At 38.5% G+C, this 16,343-nt stretch overlaps 1 protein-coding gene across 2 annotated transcripts; it reads right to left on the bottom strand.

The window, feature by feature from the left end:
• Positions 1–1,576: 1,576 nt before the first annotated feature.
• Positions 1,577–15,716, bottom strand: nrsn1.S (neurensin 1 S homeolog). Of its 2 annotated transcripts, XM_041567760.1 has the most exons (4): positions 15,483–15,716; positions 9,205–9,406; positions 4,415–4,612; positions 1,577–2,840 (listed from the first exon to the last, which is right to left on the bottom strand). In XM_041567760.1, exons 3-4 carry the CDS (start codon positions 4,601–4,603, stop codon positions 2,442–2,444), a joined length of 588 nt encoding a protein of 195 aa, XP_041423694.1. In that variant the 5' UTR covers positions 4,604–4,612; positions 9,205–9,406; positions 15,483–15,716; the 3' UTR covers positions 1,577–2,441. The 2 variants fall into 2 exon arrangements, with proteins under 2 accessions (XP_041423694.1, XP_018125005.1); XM_018269516.2 differs by lacking the exon at positions 9,205–9,406 and having other exon boundaries at positions 15,483–15,714.
• Positions 15,717–16,343: the final 627 nt, after the last annotated feature.

Here is a 16,343-nt window from a genome sequence, read left to right as displayed (position 1 = left end):
TTTATACTGAACTGTTCCTTTAATGCACTATCCAGGGCTTGGGCACCCAACCTTCTATCATGGGGTCAGGGCTAAGTCATTCATTTTTCTAATTTAAAATGTTTCTAAGTTAGAATGTCAGAGAGTTACGTCTGCATTTCTTGTCCTGACAAACATTCTAGCGTGATTTTTAAGAGATTTTTCATTTTTCTATATTCCCAACTACAAACTGTTAGTGGTAACTATACACAAGGGGAAGCTTTTAATTGAGCATGTTTACAAATGGCTAGGGAACTTAGTTGAATAATATCCTTATTCTTTAGCATGAGGTCACCTTGCCCTACAGCAAAAAAAGTATTGTCTGAATTAGGAATCTGGATTGTTTGGATCATGATTTACTCTATTAAATTTGTCTCAAAAATAGGCACAGTAACTTTACTGCTCCTGTTCTTATGGAACACCAACTTCCAGCATAATATTATGTGGAAATCTGAGTTCTGTGACAAGCAGAGCTAAAATTCATGGTTTAGCAACACATTAGCTGTGACTGGAATTACATTGCAAAGAGATGAAAATGGTAGCTACCATGTACCAATCAGCATTGCATGTCTTAGTTTAGTGGACATTATCAAAGTGTAGGTTTTATCAGTTTAAACCTTGAAGCATTTCACAATAAAAGCAAATATTTCACGCACAATTTAGTATGAAAAGGACTGGTTTCTTATATGACTTTTATGAACGTAAATGGCACAAGGTGCAAACTATTCATGTGGACATTTTAAGCAGACATTGTTATACATTTGACACAGCATTTCATTGGCTTCACATCTCTAGATGTTAAAGGATATTGGAAATGGAACAGATTGAATGACATGATTGAAATAGGGTTTGTGACAACACAACCAAGGTTACTATCCAGCTACACTAATGTAAGTCAGAATGAAAGAAAATATAATGGATCAGTGTTAAAGACAAATCGAAATTTAAACGTTAAGAGCAAATGTACTGTTTGCTTTTCAAAGTCACCCCAAGCAGTCAGTCTCCTCTTAACAGATACGTTTCAGCTGTTACTTCCATTATATTTGTCCATGTTTTCATTTGCTTAAAGTACCATACGTACAAGTAAATATCAGGGCTCAACAGAAAAAGCAATAAATATGCTGCTGGTATGGAACCATATCAAGGGCATTCTGGATGTTACCATCATTAGGAATGTAAAAGATTTCCATTAAAAACACTTCAAAAGCTTTCCATAAAAATAAAGAAGAACCCATGATCTTTTCACATCTTGCTTTTAGGGTTATTCATATATTTCTCAGCCACGTACAGTTAGACTGTAGTGCAAAATAATTAAGACAGATATCAGCAGCACACTGTGGATTTGAAGAAAATGTGAAGTTTATTGTATCATTCAAAAAAGGGCAACGTTTCGGGCCTCCTGGGCCCTTTATCAAGCCTAGTGTTACAATCCCACATCCATATTTAAAGAGTGAGGAGGAGGTGTGGAACAAGCAGCCACTCCCCTTCCCGTGACACCATGAAAAAAGTTATCGTGTTAACCTTTGCTAAACCTGTGCAAGTGAATTGTTCATAAAAAATCAATTGTGTTCAAAACGTCCATGTTACAAATCACCTGTTGTAATAAGTGAAAAAGTTGATAAAATAAAAAATTTAAAAATTAAAAATGAGGACCAATTGCAAGAAATTTTTTTGAAATATACTGCAAATATTTTACAAAATATGTCAAGTAATATTGGGTTTCAAAACGTGTCGGGGAACATTGAGTATGTGACCTTTTGCATGAAGCAATGACTTTTCTTTTGGAGTAAATTTGTGTCAAATGTCGTAGGATTTTCCAAGAAATTTTCTAAAAAATGTTTCAAAATTCTTTCAAAATTTTTTTCTTGCAATTGGTCTTTATTTTTTAATTTTTAATTTTATCAACTTTTTCACTTATTACAACAGGTGATTTGTAACGTGGACTATGATCGATGCTTCAAACACAATTGAACACAATGAACACAACTGATTTTTTATGAACAATTCACTTGCACAGTTTTAGCAAAGGTTAACACAATATCTTTTTCATGATGTCACAGGAAGGGGAGTGGCTGTTTGTTCCACACCTCCTCCTCACTCTTTAAATATGGATGTGAGACTGCAACACTAGGCTTGATAAAGGGCCCAGGAGGCCCGAAACGTTGCCCTTTTTTGAATGATACAATAAACTTCACATTTTCTTCAAATCAACAGTGTGCTGCTGATATCTGTCTTAATTGGATTGTTTGACCCTGGAAGCAGGCGTGGGTCCTTCAGCTTAGCACCTGATACCGCGAAAAGGTATTTAATCAGGGTTGTAAGCTCTCTGCCTTTGATATTGTACTGCAAAATAAGACTTTCACCGTAAAACTCACAAAAGCTGACCTTTTCAATTTAAAGAATTTTACTTTGAAGGATAAATGTCAGGTTTCTGATGAAGGCTGAACATTTTGAACTTTGGACAAAGTAACAGGTATCTTTGCTTCTCCTGGAGCTGGGGCTTTTGTCACTGGATGAACATGAGCTTTTAGGTCTGCTATTCTTTCTTTAAATTTTTGTTGAAGGTACTTTTCTTCTTTGGAGTAACTTTTAGCAAAGGCAGACATCAAAAGACATGCAGCCAGTGTAGTTCCTCCAATGCAGAACAAAATGGCCCCTGATAACTTACAGATATCAAGGGCTCCGTTAAACTGAATGGCATGGCTATCCATGACCACAAAATCATCTTCCCCAAAAGCTTCGATTTTAGGTGGTACTAGAAACCCCACTGTAAGCACTGTTAGGCCCGCCAGCATGAGGATAATGCCCAATATGAGTCCGACCTAAAAAGAGAGTTTACACAATTAGTTTTCAGAAGCAAACACTATGTTAGCAGTCTTTAGCCTATCACTTTCTTTACCGTATAAATTACCAGCAAAATAATTATATATCTGGTTGCTTAAAGGAAATGATCTTTTTTTCCCTACCTAAATTTCTATCCATTAGAACAGTGTCATCTGAAGGTCTGAATTTGAGGTCTATGGCAGATAAACACAGTTTATAGAGAGTCTTAGTTGCTGTGTTTACAGAAAGCTAATGCTACTGTCTAGGAAAACCTATTCCACCCCAAATTTCTTCTCCAGCTCATAGAAGGATTGTATCACTCCCTGCCCAGCATGATTGGTCACTACCATAAGATTAAATGCATGAAACTTTTTTTTAACATACCTATATTAAAGAAGAAAATCCTTAAAGGCTGGAGTGACTGGAAGTCTACTGACTTGATACTGGCCACTAACTTGAGGGAGGCCACATAGATCATAACTGTTGCTTTTGAATCGGATCTGAATGCTGAGGATCAATTGCAAACTCACTGAACAGTTATGTCCCATGTGCCCCCCCTTAAAGTCACTGACTATAGAGCTGCAAAGCAGAAAGTTGTGTTCTGTTATGTTAGACATCCACTTACTTGTTTTGGCTAACTAACTATATTATATTAACTATATTAGAAACATTTTTATTTTGCACAGCCTATCTATTTACCCAGTTTTTATTTTTACACTGAACTGTTCCTTTAATGGTCTTCAATAGCCACTGCACAGCAAAAATTATTATTAGGGTTTAGATTGAGTTCCAGATTCCTCATTTGGCCAAATTATTTGTGCTATTTCAGTACTTGGTCAAATTCTAAAGGTGTGGATTTGATGTATCTCTACCAATGCTAATTTAAGAGATTTCACATTTGCACATTAGTTGAATAAAGGGGCTTGAGCTTTGTTGTGTAATATGAATTACACAAGGAAGTCATGTTGCCCATTATGAAATAAAATGATGCCTTGCCCTACCATGTTAGGGCAATGCATAATGGTGTAGGACACCAGCCAGAAGAAACTAACTTTGTGCCTACTAGACTTCGGAACTTTGTACTGTATGTAGAAGGTGAAAAGTAGTAGAATTTTATGCAAAGTCCTTCTGCTAACATTCAAAGCCTTCAGACACTCCTCTGCTTGTCACTATATTTCTCCACTTGTTTCCCTCCTGGCCATCTTCTCTGCTACTGTGCTCATTTTTGCACAAAGTTCTGTGCATGCACCACAATTTGTTGTGTACAATGACCACTAAGTGCACACCTTAGAGGGAACATTATATATGAGTAGAGGGGAACAAAAAAAGTAGAGTCATTGTCAAGCAATGTGTACAAACAGTGGTGTAACTTGATATTACTGGGCTCCACAGCAAATTATTTTTTAGGCCCCCAAAATGTCTAGAGGTTGAAATGTTTGACAATTATTTATTGAAATTGTATATGAATTAGGGCCTCATGGGGCCCCTACACCACCTGCAGCCATAGGGTCTGCTTCCTCTGTAGTTACACCCCTGTGTACAGATGAAAGGGGGAATATTAAACATAACATACCTTCCAGAAAGCAGAGCTCCACCTACTAGGTGATCTCTGGATCTGAAAATCATCATCATATTCCCAGATTGAAGCTGTGCAGTCCTCATAAAACTGGTGGAGGTAGGACCGAACGCCGTAACGATGGTATACTCCTTCTGGAGTATTTTGAGGTTGTTTGGACCCACAGATGTCAGCATACGAACTCATCCTTATCAGCTAAAACGACATAATCACAAAAAAGTGTTGTAGCACAAATTAATAACTATTAATAATCAGACACTCGTTTACTTCACTGTTAGATACACTTTGGAGGTGGCTGTTGCTTCCAATTATTTTCATTGCAAAGATTAATTTAAAGATTTTCTCTCCAAAAATATTTATCTACCCTTTAAATTTCATCCAAACCATCCAACCTCCAAGTAACCCAAAAAAACTGCAGCCTGGGCATCTTATTTTGACCATTTCCTACACCATCTTGGATTCCTCCAAACTGGCTTCCTGTCTCAAACACTTCATTAAAGTATCCTAAAGTAGGGATCCTATACCTACATTAGATTGTAAAGCAGAGGATAAGGAGTTAAAGCCAATGGCCCGTTAAGTCAGTCATAGAACAATGAGTGAGAAGGAGCCATGTTTCTTTGGTGTGTCAGTACAACACTAATGTGCCTTGTAATACACAACTTGCCCTCAAGTGCATTTCCATTTGATAAGCAAACTGCAGTTTAGGAAATTGTGTTTAAGCACAGCACAATATCAGTGTTACCACTGCAGGCATATATTATCCACAGCATATACAGAAAGATGTTTCAGATTTTGTATGTTCTAAATATGGGTGTAACATTTGCTTCTCCAGTGAGTGTTTGAGTAGGACAACACACAGCTATGACCACATTTATACAGTAATTGGGCAAACGCACAATAAAGATGTTAGAGCAAATGCAATTAGATGCTACAAGTGTTTCCCAGATGTTATTGGGAAAGGGAGCCACTAGATGTTATTGTGGTACCCCTCAGTGAGGTCACTGCCCAGAACACCCCAAGTAATGTTGGGTGCAAATTTTGGGCAAGAATATTGCTATGTGAGTAAAGACATGTTGAATAAAGTGTCATTGCTTTGTGCTTGCTTAGTATTAGAGCTGTGCATTCTTTTTTTCTGCTGACAAATAAGTTTATTAATACATTTGCAGCTTTGCAAAACCTTTAGCTAAAGGGCCCTGTACAGTTTTGTTGGGATACCAGCAGTGAAATTATTTGTGAATCTAAATCTTGTCATGTGATCTGTTTCCCTGGGAAAAAATGTTGCTTGTTGTGCTGGAACTAATGCAGATGTGGTTCAAGGCAAGAGATGTAAAAGGGCAATATTTACTTAAATATATATACCAGTTTGGTTAGATTCTTTAAAATTAATATGATATCTGTTGCTTAAGTATTTATTTTGGGGGTATAGTTTTCCTTTCAGTATAACCAATGTTTTAATTGTTTTTCTCTCTCTGGAAAATAACATGTGTCTGTTATTGATGTATGGATTAGTACTTGTTCCCTCAGATCATGGGTGTTCCCTGCATAACTGCTGCATGACTACTAGAGGTCCACTGTAAGCATTATCAGCATTTAATTATACATACGTTCAAGTGTATTTCTTTTGTACAGAGTTCAGTAGCAGTAAGAATAGCATTATATACAAACAGAAGTCAAATGTGGGCCAAGAACAAAAGACAAAAGGCTGCTCATACCTTGTAGGACTTACATATCTTACTTAAATTCAGTTTGGTATTGTTGGTATTTTGGCTGCAGTGTGACTGTAGTCAGAAAGTTAGTGGAAATATGCAGGATATATTACTCTAGGAAGAACTTATAATTAAAGTGCTAATACATCCCAACCTATTAATCTATTAAAGGTCTGAATACTTGTGGGTACATACTGCCCTTAAATCTGGTACTTTTTGTTTTAATAATAACACATTTTCACAGGTTGTATGCTGGCTGGGTTGGAACTCCAGTTATAGTAGCTGCTCTTTTCCTACACCAAGCCAAATCCAGACAGTTTGGCATACCTTCCAACATTTGAAAAATGAAAAGCGGGACAAAAACTTGTGCCGCGGCTTGCCACGCCCAGTTTATGGCCACACCCCATAATTACCATGTTACTAAATTTTACCATTTTACTAAATCTGGCAGATTATGAAACAAATTTCTGGGAGTCTTAGTCCAATGTTTTATGTGTTATAACAGTTTTGCTAAAGAAAGTGAATTGCCAATCTCAGTTCTCCCAAGAGACCTGCTTATCGTAAATAGTTACAATTGTGTCTTTGCTTAAATTGTTACAAAATTATCCAAGTGCAGCTGCTGGCTGTTCTGGGTTCTCTGCCAAAAAGGCTCTTATTTTAATTAAGTTTCAGAAACAATGTATCTTTTTTTCAAGTCAGTGCAGGAGATCAAAGAGAAAGTTGGGACATTTCAATAACAATCTGCACCTGCAGGCTGATCTGTCAAAATCGTGACTGTCCCGCAGAAAACGGGACAAATGGGAGGTATGGTTTGGGCAGAGGAAAGCCATATATCTCTTATATCTCATACTACTAAAGCAATTGCATATTAAATTTCACCCTCATCTGGCTGATCAGCATTCACACAGTTCATGTGCCAGGTCCTACCTATCTTAGGCTTTCGACACAAATTTCCACCCTCTCTAATTGGGATCCAAGAGAAAGGACATGATTGCCCTTCTCCCTTTTATAAAAACCACATCTCCAAAACAAGTTGGACTATAACCTGCCCATGGGGCATGACTATCAATTGGTGGAACGTTGTCATACATCCCAGACACACTTACACAATTACAGCCTTCTTCCCACTAAGGATTATTCATACTTTCTGGAGAAAATGCAACCCGGGGTGTCTACTTGCTAATCTGCTTATTGACCGCCTCCCCATTGCCCATTGCCGTGTTACAGAGTTAATTGCCGTTTTCCCTTAATTGCCGTTTTTCCTTCTTTTCCCCATGGTTTAGACCAGTTTTGCAATATTAAATATTCAAATTACATTGTAGCATTTAAAAAAACATGGACTTAACGAATGATACCCCATTAATTGCTATATTAATCTCCCCACCCATCCCTGATTTTGTATTCTGCTCTTCATTACAATTTAATAATGTTGGGGTTATCAATAAAGTATGACATTCACATTAATTCATAATCTTTTGCAAACACAGTAAGATGCAAGCAAAGATATGTGCTCATAGCAAGTACAGCTGCACTAAAATTGAACACAAATGTTGCATGTATTGACCCCAATCATTAAAGGTACTTGCATTCAAACACCTTCCTTGTAATATTATATTGCTGCTTCAATTTCCATAGCTTTTCTCCTGCCTCTTTTGATAGATTATGTGCAACTGGGACCATTAATGCTGGGAAAGCCTGGATCTACTACCACCCTGGACCACATAATTCTTGCACAAACATATTAAATATCTGACCTACAGTATCACATTATAGGACCTGTCATTAAAATGATTACCTAGCTGTTCTGAACTAAAACACCCAGCATCCTTGGCCAGCTGAGCTGTAGATGGTTATGAGTGGTGATCCACTTCTTAGCATCCTGCATTCAAATTATTTTAGCATTAAATGCTATTGGTACTCCCTGAAAATGATAACATCTTTCCTCCAGCGTGGCTATGAATTTCTAATTTTACCTCACGGAGCCATTAAAAAAACAAGCTGTCGTTAGTCTATATATCTGTGCACTTAACAGCTGCACTGAAAGATGCCAGATGGTATTATTCCATAAAGTTATAAATACAGGATCTCATGTTTGCTTAAGAGATTAATCCTGTACATGTGGCAAAGTGCAGCCCAGTTTGGCTTTAACCACTTTGTTCTGCTGATGAATAAACAATTTAGGGAACATTTTCTTGTTCAATTCTGCCTCATTTCCTATGATTGTGTTGATATTGAAAAATGAATTTATTAATTGAGCAATTGAATGATCGAGAAGTGTAATAATTGAGCAAGTATTCCATGGTAAATGTTTAAGGAGAATACAATATATATATATATATATATATATATATATATATATATATATATATATATAGTCCAGGTGTTCTAACTCTAACATTGTTTATTTCCTGGGTGCACGGCCATTGAGGACCAGTGGGCCATAAATTCTGGAACTGCTATTGATTGAGGCTGGACTTTTCACAAAAGTCTGTGAGCCACATGTTGTCATCCAAGTTTTTTTTAATAGCTGTCCTAGCCTAGCATAAATGTTTAATTGATATCTCTGTATGACATTTTTTGTATAATTTTTGGGGGATTTGGTCCCCATACCTTGGGTTGTAGCAGTTCATTTGCCCTTGACTAGTATATGATAATACAGCCCCACTGACTTCAACTGAATCAGTGGTCTGTTCCTCCAGAAATCCACAGTTAATGTTACATTTGATTCTCTGCCAGCCCCCCCAAATCACATACTCCAGGATCATAAGAAGTTGTGCAACTATAGAGGGCACAAACCCCACGGGGTCCTAGGGTAACAAGCAGGGTTGCTCTGCCAATGAGGCGAGTTGAAAAACTCGCCTCAGACGGCAGAGCCAAATAGGTTACCAGGGGCGGCAAAGATCCACTCCTGGTACCTTTAGAAGCCAAATTTACGGTTTTACTAATGTTGAGGCCTCCCCCTGGATACCACACAGAAAAAATTAGTGGGCTAGGGGCGGCATTACAGGAGCTGCCTCAGAAACATCCCTAGTAACAGGGATCCCAGTTTAGACAGGAAAGGTCCATAAATTCCTTCCTTACCTTGTTCCACCTTGATGGATTCTGAAACTTTTGTTTACCCTGTGATCGTCCCTCTGCTTATCCGGTCATAGGTCTCCTTAGCCTGGGTTCCTGGAAGTGGTGTGGTTTGACCATTTATTCCTGTTTTTGCTCACTGTTTGCAACATTTGTCATTGTTTGGAAAACATTTGCCATGACCTTGTGCTGGTGAAAGGAGCAGTTTCTACAATTAAAAGGCTGTTTCTGGTTAAGGGCAGCTATGGTCTTTGCAAGGACAAATTTTTGCTTTCTTGGATTCTAAATAGCAAAATTTGGTGCGCTTAAGGCTTATGGTAAATTTGCCAGAAGTTGCAATATGTTGCAGTTCAATTTCCATCAATTTGAGCGGGGTGGGTGGCTAATTTGTAAGTCTCTGTACATGGAGGGAAATGTTTGTTATAAATTATTCTAATTTTTTCCTGTTTTTTGTTCTGTTACTTGGATAATGAATGGCAGCAAGACTGAAAGAATGACTCCATGCACTCATCTGCCATATGGAACATTTGGAAGAAGAGTTATATAGTTATACAGTATAGTTATATAGTGCTATAAAGTGCATATAAGCTAATTGCCACTTTTGAAGCTAAGTTAGAAACTTAGAGCAGTAAATTACAACACTGTCATTGATGGACAATCTTGAGAGGAGTCTCTCGTTTTTTAAATATTTGCCTTTCTCTTCTGCCTCTCTCCAGTTCTGAAATAGGGGTCACTGACTCCAGCAGCCAAAACACATGATGCAACGTGACATAATACATGGTTGGGGGGAGTTTGGAATGGTAGCTGACAGAAGGGCCCTCAGCTCTTTGTTATTTAACGTGTTGACTATTGACCTTGAAGTGTACATTGTAAGTATTGTCTCAACTTCTCAGTTTATACTAAATTGTGCATAACTAGTCCACTTGAATGTTATTATTTTGCTGACCAATTTGGACGAAACTGGTGAATTGGACAGCATGCTGGTAAACCACATTCAATGTTCACAAATATAAGGTATAAACTAGAAATAACATTAAAATAAAATCTGAGTTATTCTTCAAATGATTTTGTGTTGGGGGTATCATCCATTGATAATGACTTGGGGAATTTAGTGGATAACAAGCTGTGTAACTCGTCATTCAGTGACTACAAAATCAAAGTAATGCCTTGCATAAAAAAGGGCAATAACAACAAAAATATTGTATGTATTGTTGTGCTGCACTTGTAAAACTGGTGTGTTTGCTTCAGAAACACAACTATAGTTTATATAAACAAGCTGCTGTGTAGCCATGGGGACAGCCATTCAGAGCTGAAAAATAAAAAAGGCACAGGATACACAGCAGATAACAAATAAGCTCTGTAGTATAAAATCTGATTATCTACTCTGAATCCTGTGTTTGAATGGCTGCCCCCATGACTACATAGCAGCTTGTTTATATAAACTATAGTTGTATTTCCAAAGCAATCACACCAGTTTTACCAGTGCAGGGCAAAAATACATTATATTGTCATTTCTTTAAATCACTTTGATTTTTTGGTGTTACTGTTCCTTTAAGGTGAGGGGTGAAAACATATTTATGCCTCTTTATACATCCTTTAGGAGGCCTCCTCTTGAGTATACAGTATAGTTTTGGTATCCAAACCTTTAGAAGGATATTAATGAGCTGGAGAGCGTGCAGAGATGTGCAACTAGACTGGTAAAGGGATTAGAATAATTAAACTTTGGGGGAATATTGTCTAGGTTGGAGTTGCTTTCCCTGGAGAAAAAGCACTTGCAGTGGGAAATAATTACTCTTTACAAGTACATTAGAGGACTTTACAGACAGATAGCTGGGGATATTTTCTTTCTTAGAAAAGATCAAAGAATCAGAGGCCACCCATTTTGACTTGAGGGACAGAATTTTCATATGAAGCAGCGCAGGTTGGGGAATGTCCTGTTGGATGATTCTGTTAATGCCTTTAAGAGGCGCTTGGCAAACTTTTTGAACAACTATAATATCCAAGGCCATTGTAATCTTATGAGCCAGAGTTAGTTAGATATTGGTATGTACAGTTGTATATGTAAGCGTATAGATGGGTCTATAAAAGTATGTGTACATATGGCCACTGGGGTTCATTTGGAGAGAATGAACTTGATGGACTAATTTCAACCCAAATTAACCATGAAGCTATATAACTACTATATGTAACAGAGGGCTGCAACTGCTCTATATTTACTAGCCACTCTAGGCAGGAGCAAAATCTAAAAGCACCATGTGCCTACTCTCAACTCTCTCATTTAGAATGGAGAGTGGGCTGCAGATATGAGATGTGAGTTGGTGCAAACCTCTTACATATCACTTTATCAAAATAAATCACTACAGTTTGACAGGCTTTGTCTTAGATGGCAGACTAGCTGGTTTCTCTGTAGCTTTACACCTATTAGCATATACCTGGCATCTCATGGGCCACTCTTGGAATAAGGAGGATAAGTGCTGCTGTGCATATACAAATAGTAACATAATGGGAACAAATTATGGCCCTATTCATTATGTGTATGTGTCTACAACAAGCTCATGATTGTCTATGGGAAACCAATCCAATATCCACATTAGTGAAATGCATGACCTTTTGTCCTAGCATGCTCTGCTACCCAAAAACTTTAAAATGTTATATCTGTTTCACCATTATACAGGTGATTAGTCCATTTCTCACATTATTTATGGGATGTTAATCTGTTATTGCAGGACTTAAAGTGATACTGACACTAAAAAAAACCTACTCTTCCAAATACGAATGTAAATTAAAAGTTACCTTTAGGTCATGTTTTTTGCTGATAGGTCTGCTTTTGTGTTATTTTAAGTCCCTAAGCTTGACTGTTTTGCCAGCCTGACTGTCCCTTCTCAACCTGTCAGTTAGATTTTAATGCTAATAGACTACTGCTGCACAAAATGGCAACCCCGTCACTGAGGCACATGGGGGATCAAAAAGGGAATGTAAAAGCATTGGGCAAATACCTTTATGGCAAAATTATAAATTGCATGCAAAGACAATGTTATGATAGTTATAGAAAAAGGTTTAATTTCTGGAGTCAGTGTCAGTTTAATTTCTGGTAGATCATTTACTGGCACTCAAGATAATATGAAATAAAATATCAGACATATGTCTAATTTTGAGAAGAAAGAAAGGCTGTTTGTGGTGTTGCTATATAATGTTATATAGTTAAAGAGACAAATAAAAATCTAACCTTGATGTAATCATAAAAATGAAATGGCAGCCCTTGATTCTAAAGCAAATCTGCCAGAAGGAAGTGGTGGGTGGAAAGCTAACATTTCTGTCACTCCTCCCCCAGCTCCCAGTCATACAACTACACACGTATGATCAGTACTGATAATTTCCCTCCATAGCAACCGGGAACTGTGTGTGTGTCGAGAACTCTACCAGGCGCATAATATTAAACAGACAAAAATGGTTAGAAAATCATTTAGATTCCTTACAAAAAAAGACAATTACCAATGCACACTTTCAAATGCAATTTGATTTCTGAGAAATGTAATTGTGATGTAACATAAAAAGGGCACAGCGAGATCTGCAGGATATGAATGAGCACAATGGCTAAGCCTTATTTAAACAATTTCTTGGGGAAATCAGGCTGCTTGTGTACTTGGAAGATAGACATGCTGCTTTGAATGTATTCATTAGAAATAAAAGGGAAACATATATTGAGGCACATTTAATACGCAGATATAAGGTGTCTGGCAAACATCCGATTCTAAATTTCCAGAACTGGTTCTTCAAAGAAATCAAATAAGGACTTTCCAGTTCAGTAAATCAGAGAACATGATCACATTAATGCACGTAAAGCTAATTAGTTAGTACTTGCATGTATGCCTCTAACTTATGAATTCCTTACTGGCACTCTGATTTTGGGAAGTTGCAGTTTATCATTATCTTGAAGGCTACAATGTCTATGACAAATTATGAAAACTTTCTGCTTTTGTCAAACTACAACTTTCAGCATTAACCCACACACAATGTAGTCATATGTCTCACGGATATGTATATGTATATGTATATATATATGTATATATATATATATATATATATATATATATATATATATATACGAAGACAAATGACCAGAAACACCGAGATGTTTCATGAATAATTCAAGTGTATTAGAAAATCACATGTAAAGCCGACGTGACGTTTCGGTCCACTCAGGGACCTTTCTCAAGGCAGTGGACCGAAACGTCACGTCGGCTTTACATGTGATTTTCTAATACACTTGAATTATTCACGAAACATCTCGGTGTTGCTGGTCATTTGTCTTCGTATCCGATTTCTTTACCTTGCACCCGAGTCTGAGCATTAAGAGCGGAGTGCTGCCCACATGGACTTTTATATATATATATATATATATATATATATATATATATATATATATATATATATATACATATACATATATATATACATATATATATATACAATAAGATTAATATGTGTAATCTGTAGAACATGCCCAGGGTCCGACTGGTGGGCCTGGGGCCCACTGGGACTGCTGTCCAGGGACCCCCCTCCGGCCCCGCCCCCCTACTAAGACGCGCCGGGCGACAATGAACATGCCTAAAAAACGACATAAACCTTGTTGTTAGGATTGTATAAGTAAGAAAGGAGCAACCATTTAAAACCCTTTTTCTTAAGCTTAGGTCCCTAACTCCCAGCATTGATTAACTTGTGAAGTGAAGAAAGCTGGAACCTGTACCAGGTTCAACTCCTAGAGGGCCAAAAAACAAATGGGGAAATGTAATAAAAGGTACAATTTGCTAGTGGTGTAATTACCTATAGCAACCAATCAGCCAGCGTTTAACTGGGCTGGGGGCATGGTGGGCCCCAGCCCTTGTGCCCGCCAACCCAAACCTGATCCCTCTCCTGATTGTGGCCAGTTGCTGCTGCCCCCCTCCCCTGGAAATTCGCTCTTAAAGTACCAGGAGCAGCATTTTTGCTGCCCCTGGTACCTAGTGGGGTGCTGCCGCCTGAGGCGACAGCCTCAACTTGCCTCATTGGCGAAGCACCCCTGATTGTGGCAGAAGTAAGTATAACATGTGAGCACCTGGGGGGGGTTAATGATAAGTGAGCAGGTGTGTGGCGGGGGCCCCAGAGGGGGTGTAGGGGCCCCGGTAGCAGCCCCGCTGGGCCTTGCACCCCAGTCTGACTCTGCAGGGAGCATTTACTGGTCACCTGTTTAAAAGCAAACAGCTTATTGGTTGTTGTTGGTTGCTACATCTGGGCAAATTGAATGCTTTTATTTACATATGGGGGAAAGTGGTGTAGGACACTGCTGATGTTACCATGAATGAAAATTCCCGCTATCATTCCTTTAGTTTTATAGAGAGGAAGGGCCGATGGCATGTTGAAGTTTGTTTGACCCTGCAAGAGAAAGGTCCTAATGAGGACCAAAACGTTGGACTCTTATACAATGCAATGCTAATAAAAAGGCAAAGATTTTACAAGGCTGTGCCCGTTGGAAGATTTGTCTGTGTATATAAGATATATGTATATTACATTTATCATTTATCATTTATAACCGATCACTGATTAAGGCCCTTGCCTGCCCCTTTGTTTTATACTTGAATAGATTTATAACACTATGGGCAATGCATGTGGAAACAGAAAATCTATCTGATTAAAAACCTGTAACCTCTTGACTATGAAGATTTTCATTCATCCAGGTCACGGTATATCTAGAATAGTTAAATGTAAAAAAAACAACTGGACTTGCTGAGTGACCCCTTGTTAGCAAACTGCCTGCCCTCTCCCTGTCCTTCACTGCTGTGCTGTTGTACAGAGAGCGCTCTCCATGGTGCTGGAATCCATTCCAAACCTCTGGCCACGTAACTAGTGACGCCTTTACTCCCATCTGTTTATTCATCAATGTCCTTCCAGCGGCAAAGCTCGCAGCTCGCTAAGGACTTCTCAACTGCAACATCTCTCAGAGAGAAACTGATGGTTTAAAGCCCCATATAAAATGCAAGAACAGTTTCTCTGCACTTGGCTAAAGCACCAGCGCACATCTATGTACATTAGCTAATATGTCAGAGCGGTATAGAGAGTCCATACACTCCTCTGTGCGTGTGTATAAGCCGAGCATGAGTGTGTGCTGCCAGTCTGATGGCAGGAGAAGGACGTGTCATTGGAAGAAGCTGTTGGGTGTCGGGGCTGCAGTGTTGCTACATGTAACGGGCAAGTCTAGTGACAAAGGGAAAGCGACAATCAATAGCACAATAGCGCCGCATCTTTACCTTTCCCCTTCTCTCCGGGCTGAGCCGTGCCGCTAGCTGCAGATCTCCTCTCGCCTGGCTCCCATCCCTCTGAGCCTATTCAGCTTCACACCGCACCTATTATTCTCCCTGAGAAGGGGCCCCGCACCCCTGTGCCTGCGCACTGAGCGCACAAAGCCGGCTCTGCTCCAGCGTAGGAGGAGGAGGAGCAGCAGCTGAACAGACGCTCATGAACAAAGCTCTCTCTGGCCAGAACAAAACCATTCATCATCCTCATCCTGTACCCACAGATGTTATCTATACGCCATGTTTAAAGGGGCAGCTACCTGAGGTGTTTTTGTTGTTGATGTTTCAAAAAAATGCATTTCTCAGCAACCTTTCAAAATACTTTAATTATACACTTTCATTGGTTTTTAAACTCTTTTATAAATGTTTTCATGGGCTTTTCGTTTGTTCCAGCTCAGTTTTCCACCAGTCAGATCTTATAATTAGCTGCTTTTCGGTTAATGTATTCTTAAACTGGAATGCAGAGAATTCAACAGCACATTTTCAGCTGCCATTGCTTTAACAAATAACTTGAAAACCATTCAAATTACTTAAAGGAACAGTAACACCAAACAATGTAAGTGTTTTAAAGTAATGAAAATACCATGTACTCTTGCCCTGCACTGCTAAAATTGATCTGTTTCCTTCAGAAACACTACTATAGTTCATATAAACAAGCTGCTGTGGAGCAATGGCAGAAATTGAAAACAGCTATATGGCACAGGTTAACTAATGGATAACAGATAACACCATTAGACAGACAGAGCTTATTTGCTATCTGATGTGTAACCTGAGCCTTTTCTCCTTTGAATGGCTGCCCCCATTGCTAAACAGCAG

This window comes from Xenopus laevis, chromosome 6S (assembly GCF_017654675.1).
Source record: "Xenopus laevis strain J_2021 chromosome 6S, Xenopus_laevis_v10.1, whole genome shotgun sequence".
NCBI classification, from domain to species: Eukaryota; Metazoa; Chordata; class Amphibia; order Anura; family Pipidae; genus Xenopus; species Xenopus laevis.
Note: the sequence above shows the minus strand (reverse complement) of the source record. Positions and strands in the feature narration are given on the sequence as shown.

Excerpts from the sequence above, each read along its gene's own strand:
- nrsn1.S (XM_041567760.1), bottom strand. The coding sequence starts at position 4,603 with ATGAGTTCGTATGCTGACATCTGTGGGTCCAAACAACCTCAAAATACT. Across the intron at positions 2,841-4,414 it reads GGAGCTCTGCTTTCTGGAAG|GTCGGACTCATATTGGGCAT; the intron begins GTATGTTATGTT and ends CTCTCTTTTTAG.